This window comes from Papio anubis, chromosome 18 (assembly GCF_008728515.1).
Source record: "Papio anubis isolate 15944 chromosome 18, Panubis1.0, whole genome shotgun sequence".
Lineage (NCBI taxonomy): Eukaryota > Metazoa > Chordata > Mammalia > Primates > Cercopithecidae > Papio > Papio anubis.
In genome coordinates, this window is record NC_044993.1 from 245,208 (window position 1) to 258,068 (window position 12,861).

Consider the following 12,861-nt stretch of genomic DNA (forward strand, 5'->3'; position numbering starts at 1 on the left):
TTCCTGCCAAATTAAAGAGCCAAGACATTTTAAACACTTCCAGAGCTTCGGCAGCCCACTCCTGAGCACACTTCCTCTGCCAGTTATGATAACGTGCGTGAGGGGGAGGCGACCGTGGGAAAGCCCTGGGAATGCTCCGGTCAGCCTTTTCCCCGTGAGGATGAGGTCGGAAGGTGCTCCCGCTGCAGGATCCTGTTCCGCCTCTGGAAGTCCTGCACCAGTGCTTTGTCCCGCTCACTGTGACCTCCTCCCCTCTATGGAGTCTCCCCTTGCTCCTCCTCCCCTGGGTGTGGTCCAGGCTCTAGAGCTGGCCCTGCCTCTCAGCCCCCGACATTTCCAGAACACACGGCAGCCGCGCCTCTACAGACTCCCGCTGCCTGCCCTCCACAGGTCCTGCTCAGATTCACCAGTAGGCAAAGCTTGGGCCTATTTGCTTTTTCTCTCCACAGCCCTGTGGAGATGTGCGGAGACCTCTATAGGTGGGGAGGCGGAAGCTGAGGAGTGGGGGCTGGGTGGAAGGTGGACGTCGGGGTTTGGTGGAAATGGGGCTCTGGGGTTTGCTTCCCTCTAATGTGGTCAGGGGACCTTGAAGTGAAGTCTTGAGAAACCCGTAGAATTCCCCCCTGTTTCCAGGCCTTGTCAACCTTCTCATTCTTTGATTAATTTGCTCCTTATTTCGCATCCCTCACAAGTAACTGTTTAACTGCTCAATTAAATGTGTTGTACCATTCGGTACTTTTAGTGAAACAGTGAATAAAGCACTGTGTGATTTTCTGAATGTCTGTGTGTGCATCGGTTAGCTTAGGCTGCTGTAATGAAGTGCCAGAGACTGCAGTGTGGACGCACAGTGGTGGAGGCTGGAAGTTGGAGGTCAGGGTGCCCCCGAGGTTGGGTTCTGGTGAGGACCCTCTTCCTGGCTTGCAGGAGACCTCCTTTTTCTGTGTCCTCATGCGGTAGAGAGGGGGAGCAAGCCCTCTGGTGTCTTCTCCGGGCGCTTATCTCATCATCACCTAGGCCTTCTCAGCACCCACCTGGAGAGGCTGGGCTTCAACAGAGGAACTTTGTGGGGATACAGTTTAGTCTGTGGCAAGGGCTTTTTAAATAATCTGCATGATAAGATTACTCACACTGACGTCCTGAGCGGCAGATAACAACCACTGACCTGCTGCTTTTTAAATTTTGTAATTAGTTGCCAATAATTTATTTATTTTTGAGACAGAGTTTTGCTCTTATTAACCAGGCTCGAATGCAATGGTGTGATCTCTGCTCACCGCAACCTCTGCCTCCCAGGTTCAATCGATTCTCCTGCCTCAGCCTCCTGAGTAGCTGGGATTACAGGTGTGCATCACCATACCTAGCACGAGCCTGTAATTTTGTATTTTGTATTTTTTAGTAGACACGGGGTTTCATTGTATTGGTCAGGCTGGTCTCGAACTCGTGACCTCAAGTGATACACCCACCTGGGCCTCCTAAAGTGCTGGGATTGTGAGCCACCGCGCCCGGCTGGACCCTTGATTTTCTTACCTGGGGAGTCGGCATAAAGTACCCCTTGCTGGTTGCAGGTTGTAAAGCCTCAGGGGGTCTGGGCTGGGCTTTGGTGGTCTGTATGGGCCTACTGGGATATGGCAGGCTAATAGACCTCAAGTGCCCTTGCCACCTGGCTCTGTGACCCCATTCCCCCCTAGAACGTCCTGTTCTCTCACACAGATGGCCCAGGAAACCGTAGTCCCTTCCATTCCTTCCTCATCTTCATGGACAGAGCTGGCCTCAGCCCCTGTTGTGACTGCAGTGTTTGAGGCCCTGGTGTGCTGGGCTCTTCTTCTCGCAGGCTTGGCACGACCCTCTGGGGGAGTTCTGTTTCGCAGAGAGTGCCGCTGAGGCCCCATGGGGTTGGCTCCTGCTGCTCCACTCCTGGGTGCGGTGCAGCCTGCCCTTCCCAACCTGTTTCCTTCTGCTTGCCTCCGCTGCTCTGCTCCGTGGGCTTCGCCATTGCCTTGTCTCCTTTATCGTTGAATTGCCACCTCCTTGGATTCAGTTTCACATCCATGGTTATAGTGGCCTGGCCAAGAAAGCCCCTTCCTTCCTTAAAGAAAGGGCGAGCCTGGGCCAGGCGCAGTGGCTCACGCCTGTAATCCCAGCACTTGGGGAGGCCGAGGCGGGCAGATCATGAGGTCAGGAAATCAAGACCATCCTGGCTAACATGTGAAACCCCGTCTCTACTAAAAATACAAAAATAAAAAATTAGCTGGGCGTGGTAGCAGGCGCCTGTAGTCCCAGCTACTCAGGAGACTGAGGCAGGAGAATGGTGTGAACCCTGGAGGCGGAGCTTGCAGTGAGGCGAGATCGCACCACTGCACTCCAGCCTGGGTGACAGAGGGAAACTCCGACAGAGGGAAACCCTGTTTAAAAAAAAAAAAAAGGGCCGGGCGCGGTGGCTCAAGCCTGTAATCCCAGCACTTTGGGAGGCCGAGACAGGCGGATCACGAGGTCAGGAGATCGAGACCATCCTGGCTGACACGGTGAAACCCCGTCTCTACTAAAAAATACAAAAAACTAGCCGGGCGAGGTGGCGGGCGCCTGTAGTCCCAGCTACTCGGGAGGCTGAGGCAGGAGAATGGCATGAACCTGGGAGGCGGAGCTTGCAGTGAGCTGAGATCTGGCCACTGCACTCCAGCCTGGGCCACAGAGCGAGACTCTGTCTCAAAAAAAAAAAAAAAAAAGAAAAAGAAGGGGCGAGCCTGAGCCACGGTTTGTGCTGGGATCGATGAGTGGCGTGCAGGGCACCCTCCCTTTCCTGAACCCTCTTTCTGCTGCATTGGCAGGTTCGGCGTGTTCAGTGGACACATGCTCGGCGGTGTCATCTCCACAGCTTCTCCGAAGAGGTTCTTCAGTCACACGTTGACTCAGATACTCACTCACAGCCCTCTGCTGAAAGGTGGGCCCCGAGCGGAGGCTGCTCAGTTGCTGCCCAGTTTGGGGATTGCTGTTGCTCTGTTGCCTTGGTGACGCTGACGGGAGACGCCAGGAGCTCTGGGACCTCAAGCAGAGATTGGGTCCTGAGGTGCCTGAGATTGTTACTGAATATCCTTTCATCTGAAAGGAACAGATTCTTATAAGAAAATTCAGAACTATGAGTGGACAAAATAATTGTCACTAAAATAGAAATACCTCTTTTTTTTTTTTTTTTTTTTGAGTCGGAGTCTTACTCACTTGCCCAGGCTGGGGTGCAGTGACACAATCTCAGCTCACTGCAATCTCCGCCTCCCAGGTTCAAGCAATTCTCGTATCTCACCCTCCCAAGTAGCTGGGACTACAGGCACCAGCCACCATACCCGACTAATTTTTTGTATTTTTAGTAGAGGTGGCCGTTCACCATGTTGGACAGGCTGGTCTCAAATTCCTGACCTCAGGTGCTCCGCCCAGCTCGGCCTCCCAAAGTGTTGAGGTGTTGGCATTACAGGCGTGAGCCACCGCACCCAGCCTAAAATAGAAGTATCTTTTTATTTACTTCTTTATTGGAGACGGAGTTTCGCTCTGTTGCACAGGCTGGAGTGCAGTGGTGTGATCTCGGCTCACTGCAGCCTCCACCTCCCGGGTTCAAACGTTCTCCTGGTTCAGCCTCCCAAGTAGCTGGGATTACAGGCGTGTGCCACCATGCCTGGCTAAATTTTGTATTTTTAGTAGAGAGGGATTTGACCATGTTGGCCACGCTGGTCTTGAACTCCTGACCTCAGGTAATCCACCCGCCTCGGCCTCCCAAAGTGCTGGGATTACAGGCATGAGCCACTGTGCCCAGCTGCTGTCTAGTCTTTTAAAACTTGGTGTTTGGGTATGCACCTTCTGCTGGAATACCTGATCACCCAGCACAACTCACATTATCTTTCTGCTGGCTGCCCTTGCCTTGCTGGGACTGTGTGATGGTTCTCAACTAGACTGGGTGTCGCGTTTGATGGCCCGGGCATTGTCTGCCCAGTGGGTGTCCTGTCACCCATGTATGACAGACTGTTTCTGAGATTCCACTCTTACGAGTGGGGCCAAGATGGACACTTTGAGCTTTCTCTGTGTCTGGCATATCCCCAGGGTAGATGCTCAGGCAGGAAGTGGGTGACGGGGGGAGGACGAGGGATGCATGGATGGCTCCCGACAGGTGCTGTGAGGTGCTCGGGGCTTTGTCATCACTTGGCTGAGCTGAGCTTCCTTTGAACAGCATCCCCACCATAATTGGGTTGTTGACAGTTATTTTATCCCCACCATGATTGGTTTATTGACAGTTTATTTTATTTTATGTATTCAATTTTTTTGCTTTTGAGACAGAGTCTTGCTCTGTCACCCAGGCTGGAGCGTGGTGGCGCGATCTTGGCTCACTGCAACCTCCGCCTCCCGGGTTCAAGCAGTTCCCTGCCCGAACCTCCCGAGTAGCTGGAATTAGAGGTGCCTGCCACCATGCCCGGCTTCTTTTTGTATTTTGAGTAGAGACAGGGTTTCACCATCTTGGCCAGGCTGGTCTAGGCCTCGTGATCCACCCACCTTGGCCTCCCAAAGTGCTGGGATTACAGGCGTGAGCTGCCGTTCCTGGCCTTATTGACAGTTTAGAAGCAGGAAGGTTGAAATGCAGTTGGTCCGTTGGGAAATATTGATTGTGAATATGACAAAGCATTACAAGTAACTGACTGGGCTTGATAAACAGAATTGATGATAGAACAAATAGGCAACAAACAGGGAGATGGTGAACTTTAATAATTGAAAAAGTACATATTAATATCTGTTTTCACACTGAAGCTTTGAAATACAACTTTTTGACCAGGAGCAGTGGCTCATGCCTGTAATCCCAGCACTTTGGGAGGCCGAGGCGGGCGGATCATGAGGTCAGGAGTTCGAGACCAGCCTGGCCAACATAATGAAACCCCGTCTCTACTAAAAATACAAAAATTAGCAGGGTGTGGCGGCAGGCGCCTGTAGTCCCAGATACTCGGGGGGCTGAGGCAGGAGAATCACTTGGACCCAGGAGGTGGAGCTTGCAGTGAGTGGAGATTGTGACACTGTACTCCAGCTTGTGCGACACAGCGAGACTCCATCTCAAAAAATTTCAAAAAAATACAAAAAGTATCTGGGTTATGGTGGCACACGCCTGTGGTCGCAGCTACTTGGGAGACTGAGGCAGGTGGATGGCTTGAGCCAGGGAGGTTGAGGCTGTGGTGAGCACTGCACTCCAGCCTGGGTGATAGTGAGACCCTGTCCAAAAACAAAACCCACAGCTTCTTGATCTCTGACTTGAAGTTTTTGTCTCTTTCTCCCCATGCAGCATCTGATGCTGTTCAGATGCAGAGAGAGTGGAGCTTTGCGCGGACGCACCCTCTGCTCACCGCACTGTACCGCAGGGTGAGTGGAGGTGGTATGAGACCTGCTGCCGAGCTCGTGGTGGGGGATTAAGATCTGCCGAGTCCGTGTCATGCTGCCTGCCGCGGACGGCACATCGGGAGGTTCAGGGATGTCTAGTGAGACATGGCTGTCCTCATTGAGGCCACCATCGGTTCAGGAGACTGAACTTGTCAGTTGGGCTGAGCACCTCCTCCTTGAGATAAGGAGGATTCTCTCCAACCAGTGCTGAGCACAGTGAGGGGAGAGACGCCACTGTGAGGGGAGAGATGTCACTGTGTGAGCTGTCACAGCTCCACGTGTTACCTTTGCAGTGGGAAGTGAGGGGGCTGCGGTGGCTACCGGCTGGGAGGGAGGTGAGGGGTCATCTGTCCCACACTGGTTTGCTTTGATATTGAAGGGAGCGGACACTTTTATTTCAGCTCTTTGTGATGCTGAGTCCAGAGGAGTTGGTTGGCCATTTGCAAGAAGTTCTGGAAACGCAAGAGGTTCACTGGCAGCGAGTGCTCTCCTTTGTATCTGCACTGGTTGTCTGCTTTCCAGAAGCGCAGCAGCTACTTGAAGGTGAGCCTTCACGAGAGCCCGGTGGTGCTGGTCAGAGTGTGTGGGGGTGCGATTTGAGCACTGGTGTCAGCAGAGTCCCAGCTGACTGTGGGTGAGCCTCTCAGTGAAGCCCTTCCCTACCTGCCCGGAACCTGTAGTGCCTCATGTCCATGGAACGGTCTTCGTTGGACACTTCCATAAGCACTGACTGCTGCTCTGACAGGCCAGAGTGTGCACTGCTGCTTCATTCAAGTCTCTAGTGGTTTGTGCTTGACATGCTGTGATTGCTGTCTAGTCTTTTAAAACTTGGTGTTTGGGTATGCACATTCTCCTACTGGAATACCTGATCACCCAGCACAGCTCACATTGTCTTTCTGCTGGCTGCCCTTGCCTTGCTGTGACTATGTCATGGTTCTTAACTAGACTGGGTGGCGCGTTTGATGGCCCAGGCATTCGAGAGCTGCCAGCTGGACAGCATGGTCACTGCGTTCCTGGTTGTGCGCCAGGCAGCACTGGAGGGCCCCTCTGCGTTCCAGTCATATGCAGACTGGTTCAAGGTAAGTGACCTGCCACTCGGCTACCTAACACCTGATCTTCCCAGAAGGCCTGGGAGTGGAGACCATGCTGTCCCTACCTAACTCTGTCATGAGAGTGAACAATCTTGCTGTCAACTTTGCCAAGTGGCCTCAGCAGATCTTCCTCTGTGTGTGCTGAAGGGCCTGGATTCTCCCTGTTGGGGCCTTGGCCCCTTCCCCTGGTTTCTGTCTCACTTACTTGATGGAGCCTCCTACTGTCTTTTATAAGAAAATTAGTGAGGTCAAGCCTGGACACCACAGGGAGACCTCATCTCCACCAAGAAACACCAAAAACACACACAAAAAACCAAAGAAAACTATGCAGGTGTGGTCGCAGATACCTGTGGTCCTAGTTACTCAGGAGGCTGAGATGTGAGGATTACTTGAGCCTGGGAGATCAAGACTGCAGTGAGCTGTAATTGCACCACTGTACTCCAGCCTGGGTGACAGAAGGAGACTTCATCCCAAAAAGAAAAAGAAGAAAATTACTGAAATCAGGAAAGGGGGACACAGACGTGGCTATTGCTTTTTGCACATTATACAGTGTCTCTTATTTTCCCTTTTTTTTTTTTTTTTTTTTGACGCGGAGCCTTCCTGTGTCACCGAGGCTGGAGTGCAGTGGTGCAGAAAGCTCACCTTCTCGGCTCACTGCAACCTCCACCCCCCAGTTTTAAGCAATTCTCCTGCCTTAAACTCCTGAGTAGCTGGGATTACAGGCGTGCGCTACCACGCCCGGCTCATATTTGTATTTTTTGTAGAAGTTTTGGGTTCGGACCAGGTACAGTGGCTCATGCCTGTAATCTCAGCACTTTGGGAGGCCTAGGCAGGACGATTGCTTGAGCCCAGGAGTTCAAGATCAGCCTGGGTAGCACAGTAACACCTCCGTCTCTACAGAATGTAACAATTAGCTGGGTGTGATGGTAAGCACCTCTGGTCCCAGCTGCTTACGGGCTGAGGCAGGATGATTGCTTGAGGCTAGGTGGTTGAGGCTGCGATGAGCTGGAATTGCATTACTTACACTCCAGCCTGTGAGACAGAGCAAGGCTCTGTCTCAAAAAAAAAAAAAAAAGGATTCAGTTTGCCGGCCATCACCACCTTGGTGAAGTAGTTGCCTCTTTGTAGGAGTCTCAGCTCCCTGAAATTTTAAAGAGCCACATGCCTGCATAGCCATCATGACTGCTAGTGCCTGCTCCTCCCTGGGGCCTTCTGAGGAGGTGAGGCTGCACAGCAGGCTGAGCTGCATCTGTTCGTGTTGGGAGAAGGTGGGGATTGGTGCGGCATCAGCTCATTTTTATTCCTTAAAGTTCTTTCTCACCTGCCCTCAGGCTCTCCCCAGCTCTGCCGAGTTGGCCTGGGGCTTCCACTAAACTAAGAGGAGAGGCATTTGCTCTGTCCTTAGTGAGGTGCTGAGAGATTTGTGCCAGAGTCCACCTGGTGTTCAGGTCACGAGTTCATGGGTATCCCAGGGTCTCTCGTTCCTCGGTTCCCACGGCGACAGTTGGGTCCACCTGGTGCTCAGGTCACAAGTTCATGGGTCTCCCAGGGTCTCTCGTTCCTCGGTTCCCACGGCGACCGTTGGGAGAGGACACTCTGGAGTGCTGTGTTGATGGTGCTGTTTTGGTTTTATTTGCTTTTTCTTTTTGTTTTCGTTTTGTTGGCTTTTTTTTTTTGTTTTCGTTTTGTTTGCTTTTTCTTTTACCTTTTCAAATCAACTTTATCAAAATATAGTTGAAATGAAATAATAAAATGTATCCAATGTAAGTGTACCATTGAATGAGGTTTTTTGTTTGTTTCTTTTTGTGTTTTAAGAGACTGGGTGTTGCTCTGTTGCCCAGGCTGGAGTACAGTGGCATGATCATAGCTCACTGCAGCCTTGACTTCCTGGGGTCAAGCAGTCCTCCTGCCTCAGCTTCCAGAGTCACTGGGACTACAGGTGTGTGCCGCCACACTCAGCAAATTAAAAAACTTTTTTTTTTGTAAATACATCATACTGTGTTGCCCAGGCTGGTCTTGGATTCCTGGCCTTAAGCGATCCCCCCACCTCAACCTCCAAAGCACTGGGATTACAGGCCTGAACCACCATGTCCCGACAGTTATATGAGTTTTGATAAATGTATATATGCATATTCAGTCTTTGAACATTTGTTTTTGTTTTGTTTTGTTTTTGAGATGGAGTCCCTCTCTGTCACCAGGCTGGAGTGAAGTGGCGTGTTCTCGACTCACTGCAACTCCCGCCTCCTGGGTTCCAGTGATTCTCCTGCCTCAACCTCCCAAGCAGCTGGGACTACAGGTGCACACCACCACACCTGGCTAATTTTTGTAATTTTAGTAGAGATGGGGTTTCACCATGTTGGCCAGGATGGTCTTGATCTCTTGATTTCGTGATCCGCTCCACTTAGCCTCGCAAAGTGCTGGGATTACAGGCATGAGCCACCGAACCTGGCCTGAACATCTGTTTTACTTTTTACTTTTGAGGGCAAATCCCAGCACTGTAGGAGGATGAGGCAGGCAGATCGCTTGAGCCCAGTAGTTCGAGACCACCCTTAGCAACATGGCAAAACCCCGTCTGTACCAAAAATACAAAATTTAACTGGGTGTGGTGGTGGGTGCCTATAATCCAGCTACTCAGGAGGCTGAGGCAGGAGAATCGCTTGAACCCGGGAGGTGCAGGTTGCAGTGAGCCCTGACTGCACCACTGCACTGCAGCCTGGGTGACAGAGCGAGACTGTCTCTCAAAAAGAAAAAAAAAAAAGCTGGGAGTGGTGGCAAATGCCTGTAATCTCAGCTACTAGGGAGGCAGGAGAATCCCTCAAATCTGGGGGGCAGATGTTGCAGTGAGTCAAGATTCCGCCACTGCACTCCAGCCTGAGCAACAGAGCCAGACTCTGTCTCCAAAAAAAAAAAAAAAAAAAAAGTACACAATGTTGCACGCTTTCAGAAAGACCAAGGTGAGCCTTCAGTTCCAGTTGCAGTTCAGGTTTCCTGATGGATATTAACTCGCTGAGCTTTCACCAGGATCTCCTGTGCGCTCACACGGGGCCACCAGGATCTCCTGTGCTCACACGGGGCCACCAGGATCTCCTGTGCTCTCACACGGGGCCACCAGGATCTCCTGTGCTCTCACACGGGGCCACCAGGATCTCCTGTGCTCTCACGGGGCCACCAGGATCTCCTGTGCTCTCACCCGGGGCCAGGGCAGCAGGAGCTCGTGCGGTTTTGCAGTAAGTGGCTCCGTTTTCACAGAGGTACACATTCTCTCTGCAGGTTCACTTGTGATGCGTTCAGGGCCATGCCCATTTAAAATCTTCCTTCCCTCCCTGACTGACTGCAGCCCCCAGGACCTTGCTGCAGCCCCCTTCGTTCCTGGAAGGGTTTGCTCATGTTCCATGCTTGCTCTGCTGGGGTCTTGCAGTGTCACTGTCTGAGGGGTGGCCCTCCTTGGCCTGTTTTCCTTATGCACCTCTCTTGCAGTGATCTGTCCACTGATGGATGAGGTTAGAAGTTAAAGTGTGTTCAGAAGCGGCTTCATCCCACAAAATCAGTTTGTTTGCTGTGCATAAACACTTCTTAGGGCATTTAACAAATTGTACCCCAAGGATCCCAAAAGGATACCATCAGTGTTTGTTATAGCTAATTATTTTTAACTGCTTTTCTTTGAATAACTTTTAGATCTTCTGTTTAATCAAAGCACAGCCATGCCATCTGTAAATGTGTGAGCCACAGTGACTTTTGGTTGTTTCTCTTTTTTCCTTTCTGTTCAGGAGACAGACTAGAGAAGCAGCCCAGACACTGCCTAGGTGGTGCAGCCGCGCCTGGCTGTCCTGGGCTTCACGCTCTTCTCTCCACACAGGCCTCCTTTGGGAGCACGCGAGGCTACCATGGCTGCAGCAAGAAGGCACTGGTCTTCCTGTTTACGTTCTTGTCAGACCTCGTGCCTTTTGAGTCCCCCCGGTACCTGCAGGTGAGAAGCTGGCTGCCATATCCATGATTTCTGGTGCTTCTGCTCACCTACTCAATCTGAGGACTGCCTTGGCCTCCCCAAGAGCCTCCTGCAGATCTGCTCTGAGCCTCTCAGCCAGGCCCCTCCCCTTCCCCAAGCAGTTTATGGTGAAACAACACAAACATTGCAGCTGGGGGTATCCGTGTGGACACAAAGTGAGGGCATGTGTGCCAGTAATGGCAAACTCTCAGAAACTCTTTTCTCCTCTAGGCCAAGGAGGTGGGTAGATAGACCCGCTCAACACAGTTGGGTGTGGCCTTCACTGCTCATTTTCTTCTCTTTAAAGTCCTCTGTTCTTTTTCCCTTCCTCCCTCAAAACAGCGAGCAGGTCTGAGTGGTGACGTGGAGAGGCATTCTCAGCGCCCAATGATGCAGGAGGAGGAAGCTGTACTGCAGTGAGGTGTTAGGGACTCATTTTGGCTTTTTTTTTTTTTTTTTTTTTTTTTGAGACAGTCTCACTCTGTTGCCCAGGCTGGAGTGCAGTGTTGCCATCATAACTCACTGTAGCCTACACCTCCCAGGTCAAGCAATTCTCCCACCTCAGCCTCCTGAGTAGTTGGGACTCTAGGCGCACACCAGCAAACCTGGCTGGTGTTTTTTCTTTTTCTTAGTACAAATGGAGTACTTGCTATGTTGCCCAGGCTGGTCTTGAACTGAGCTCAAGTGATCCTTCTGCCTTGGCCTCCCAAAGTGCTGGGATTACAGGCATGAGCCACTGTGCCCAGCCTGACCCTCATCTTTTAAGAAAATTGGCCGGGCGTGGTGGCTCACACCTGTAATCCCAGCACTTTTGGAGGCTGAGGAGGGCAGATCACTTGAGGTCAGGAGTTCGACACCAGCCTGACCAACATGGAGAAACCCCATCTCTACTAAAAATACAAAATTAGCCTGGTGTGGTGGCACATGCCTGTAATCCCACCTACTTGGAGGCTGAGGCAGGAGAATCGCTTGAACTGGGGAGGTGGAGGTTGCAGCCGAGACCGCGCCACTGCACTCCAGCCTGGGCAACAACAGCAAAACTCCCTCTCCAAAAAAAAAAAAAAATGCAGTGTCTCCTCTGTCCCCTTTGACCAGGAAGCCAAAGGCGTGGAGCTGCAGGTGGGCCAGCCAGTTCCTGCTGCTGCTAGGATTGTACATCCCTGGTTTCCCCAGTGAGCCACCCAGGACTTGGAGGACCAACTACATTAGAATTTCTTTGTTTTTCACCTGGGGAAGCATACAGAGTCTCGCTGTGTCGCCTAGACTGGAGTGCAGTGGCATGATCTCGGCTCATTGCAAGCTCCGCCTCCCCGGTTCACGCCTTTCTCTTGCCTCAGCCTCCTGAGTAGCTGGGACTACAGGCACCCGCCACCACGCCTGGCTAATTTTTTGTATTTTTAGTAGAGATGGGGTTTCACCATGTTAGCCAGGATGGTCTCAATCTCCTGACCTCGTGATCCGCCCATCTTGGCCTCCCAAAGTGCTGGGATTACAGGAATGAGCCACTGCACCTGGCTTGTGTTTTAATTTTACTAATGGTTTGCTTTGCATACTCGTAAGTCTGTAAAGGGCCGTGTTTCTCTACTCAGCACTGTGGATGTTGGAAGTGAATTGTGGCCTCCCTGGAGTCCAGGCAGTTCCCAGACTAATGGTGCTGCACTCTGCCATCTATCCTCAGGTGCACATTCTCCACCCTCCCCTCGTTCCCAGCAAGTACCGCTCCCTCCTCACAGACTACATCTCATTGGCCAAGACACGGCTGGCCGACCTCAAGGCAAGCTGCCCCTCCGTGCCCACTCCTCACACCTGTCCCGGCAGAAACTGCTTTGTTTTCTTGTTCTCATTCTGTCTCTTCTCTGAAGGTTTCTATAGAAAGCATGGGACTCTATGAGGATTTGTCATCAGCTGGGGACATTACTGAGGTAACGTTGCTTGAGCCCTGCAGGGTCTCAGCCAGTCACGCCCACCATGCAAAGTCCAGTTTCCTTTGACTCTTGAGTTGAGCTTGAGCTTTTACGTCTAGTCTTGCCTTGGGCACAGCTGGGGACTAGGCTCTGGGGGCCTTTGTTTTGCCTTGTCCCACCTTGTGTGTGTGGAAAGAGTTACTGTGTGTGGGAATGAAGCACCTCACGCTGCAGTAAATTTGTCCTTTCAGGAGACCTTGGTTCATGTGGAGTTGAATGGAGAGGTGGTTGCTCATGTTTTTCTCTGAATCACAGAAAAGTGAACTTTTTTTCTTTGGAGTCGGAGTCTTGCTCTGTCGCCCAGGCTGGAGTGCAGTGGCCCAATCTCGGCTCACTGTAAGCTCCGCCTCCCAGGTGCACGCCATTCTCCTGTCTCAGCCCCCCAAGTAGCTGGGACTACAGGTGCCTACCACCACGCCCGGCT

At 51.8% G+C, this 12,861-nt stretch overlaps 1 protein-coding gene across 30 annotated transcripts in view; it reads left to right on the forward strand.

The window, feature by feature from the left end:
* FANCA (FA complementation group A) overlaps positions 1 to 12,861 on the forward strand; it is a 74,618-nt gene that overhangs the window by 20,427 nt on the left and 41,330 nt on the right. For 23 of the 30 annotated variants that reach the window (XR_002519370.2, XR_004179690.1, XR_004179692.1 and 20 more), the window contains exons 11-17: positions 2,823 to 2,935; positions 5,303 to 5,379; positions 5,799 to 5,940; positions 6,343 to 6,476; positions 10,345 to 10,455; positions 12,152 to 12,247; positions 12,336 to 12,395. Coding sequence is in view for 19 of the 30 variants with exons in the window: in XM_031658016.1 (XP_031513876.1) it covers positions 2,823 to 2,935; positions 5,303 to 5,379; positions 5,799 to 5,940; positions 6,343 to 6,476; positions 10,345 to 10,455; positions 12,152 to 12,247; positions 12,336 to 12,395 (733 nt within the window). In the remaining 11 variants the exon portion in view is untranslated. Of the gene's footprint in view, positions 1 to 43; positions 773 to 2,822; positions 2,936 to 5,302; positions 5,380 to 5,798; positions 5,941 to 6,342; positions 6,477 to 10,255; positions 10,456 to 12,151; positions 12,248 to 12,335; positions 12,396 to 12,861 lie in introns of those variants that run through there. The other 7 variants (XR_004179697.1, XM_031658012.1, XM_031658013.1 and 4 more) reach the window with 7 other exon arrangements.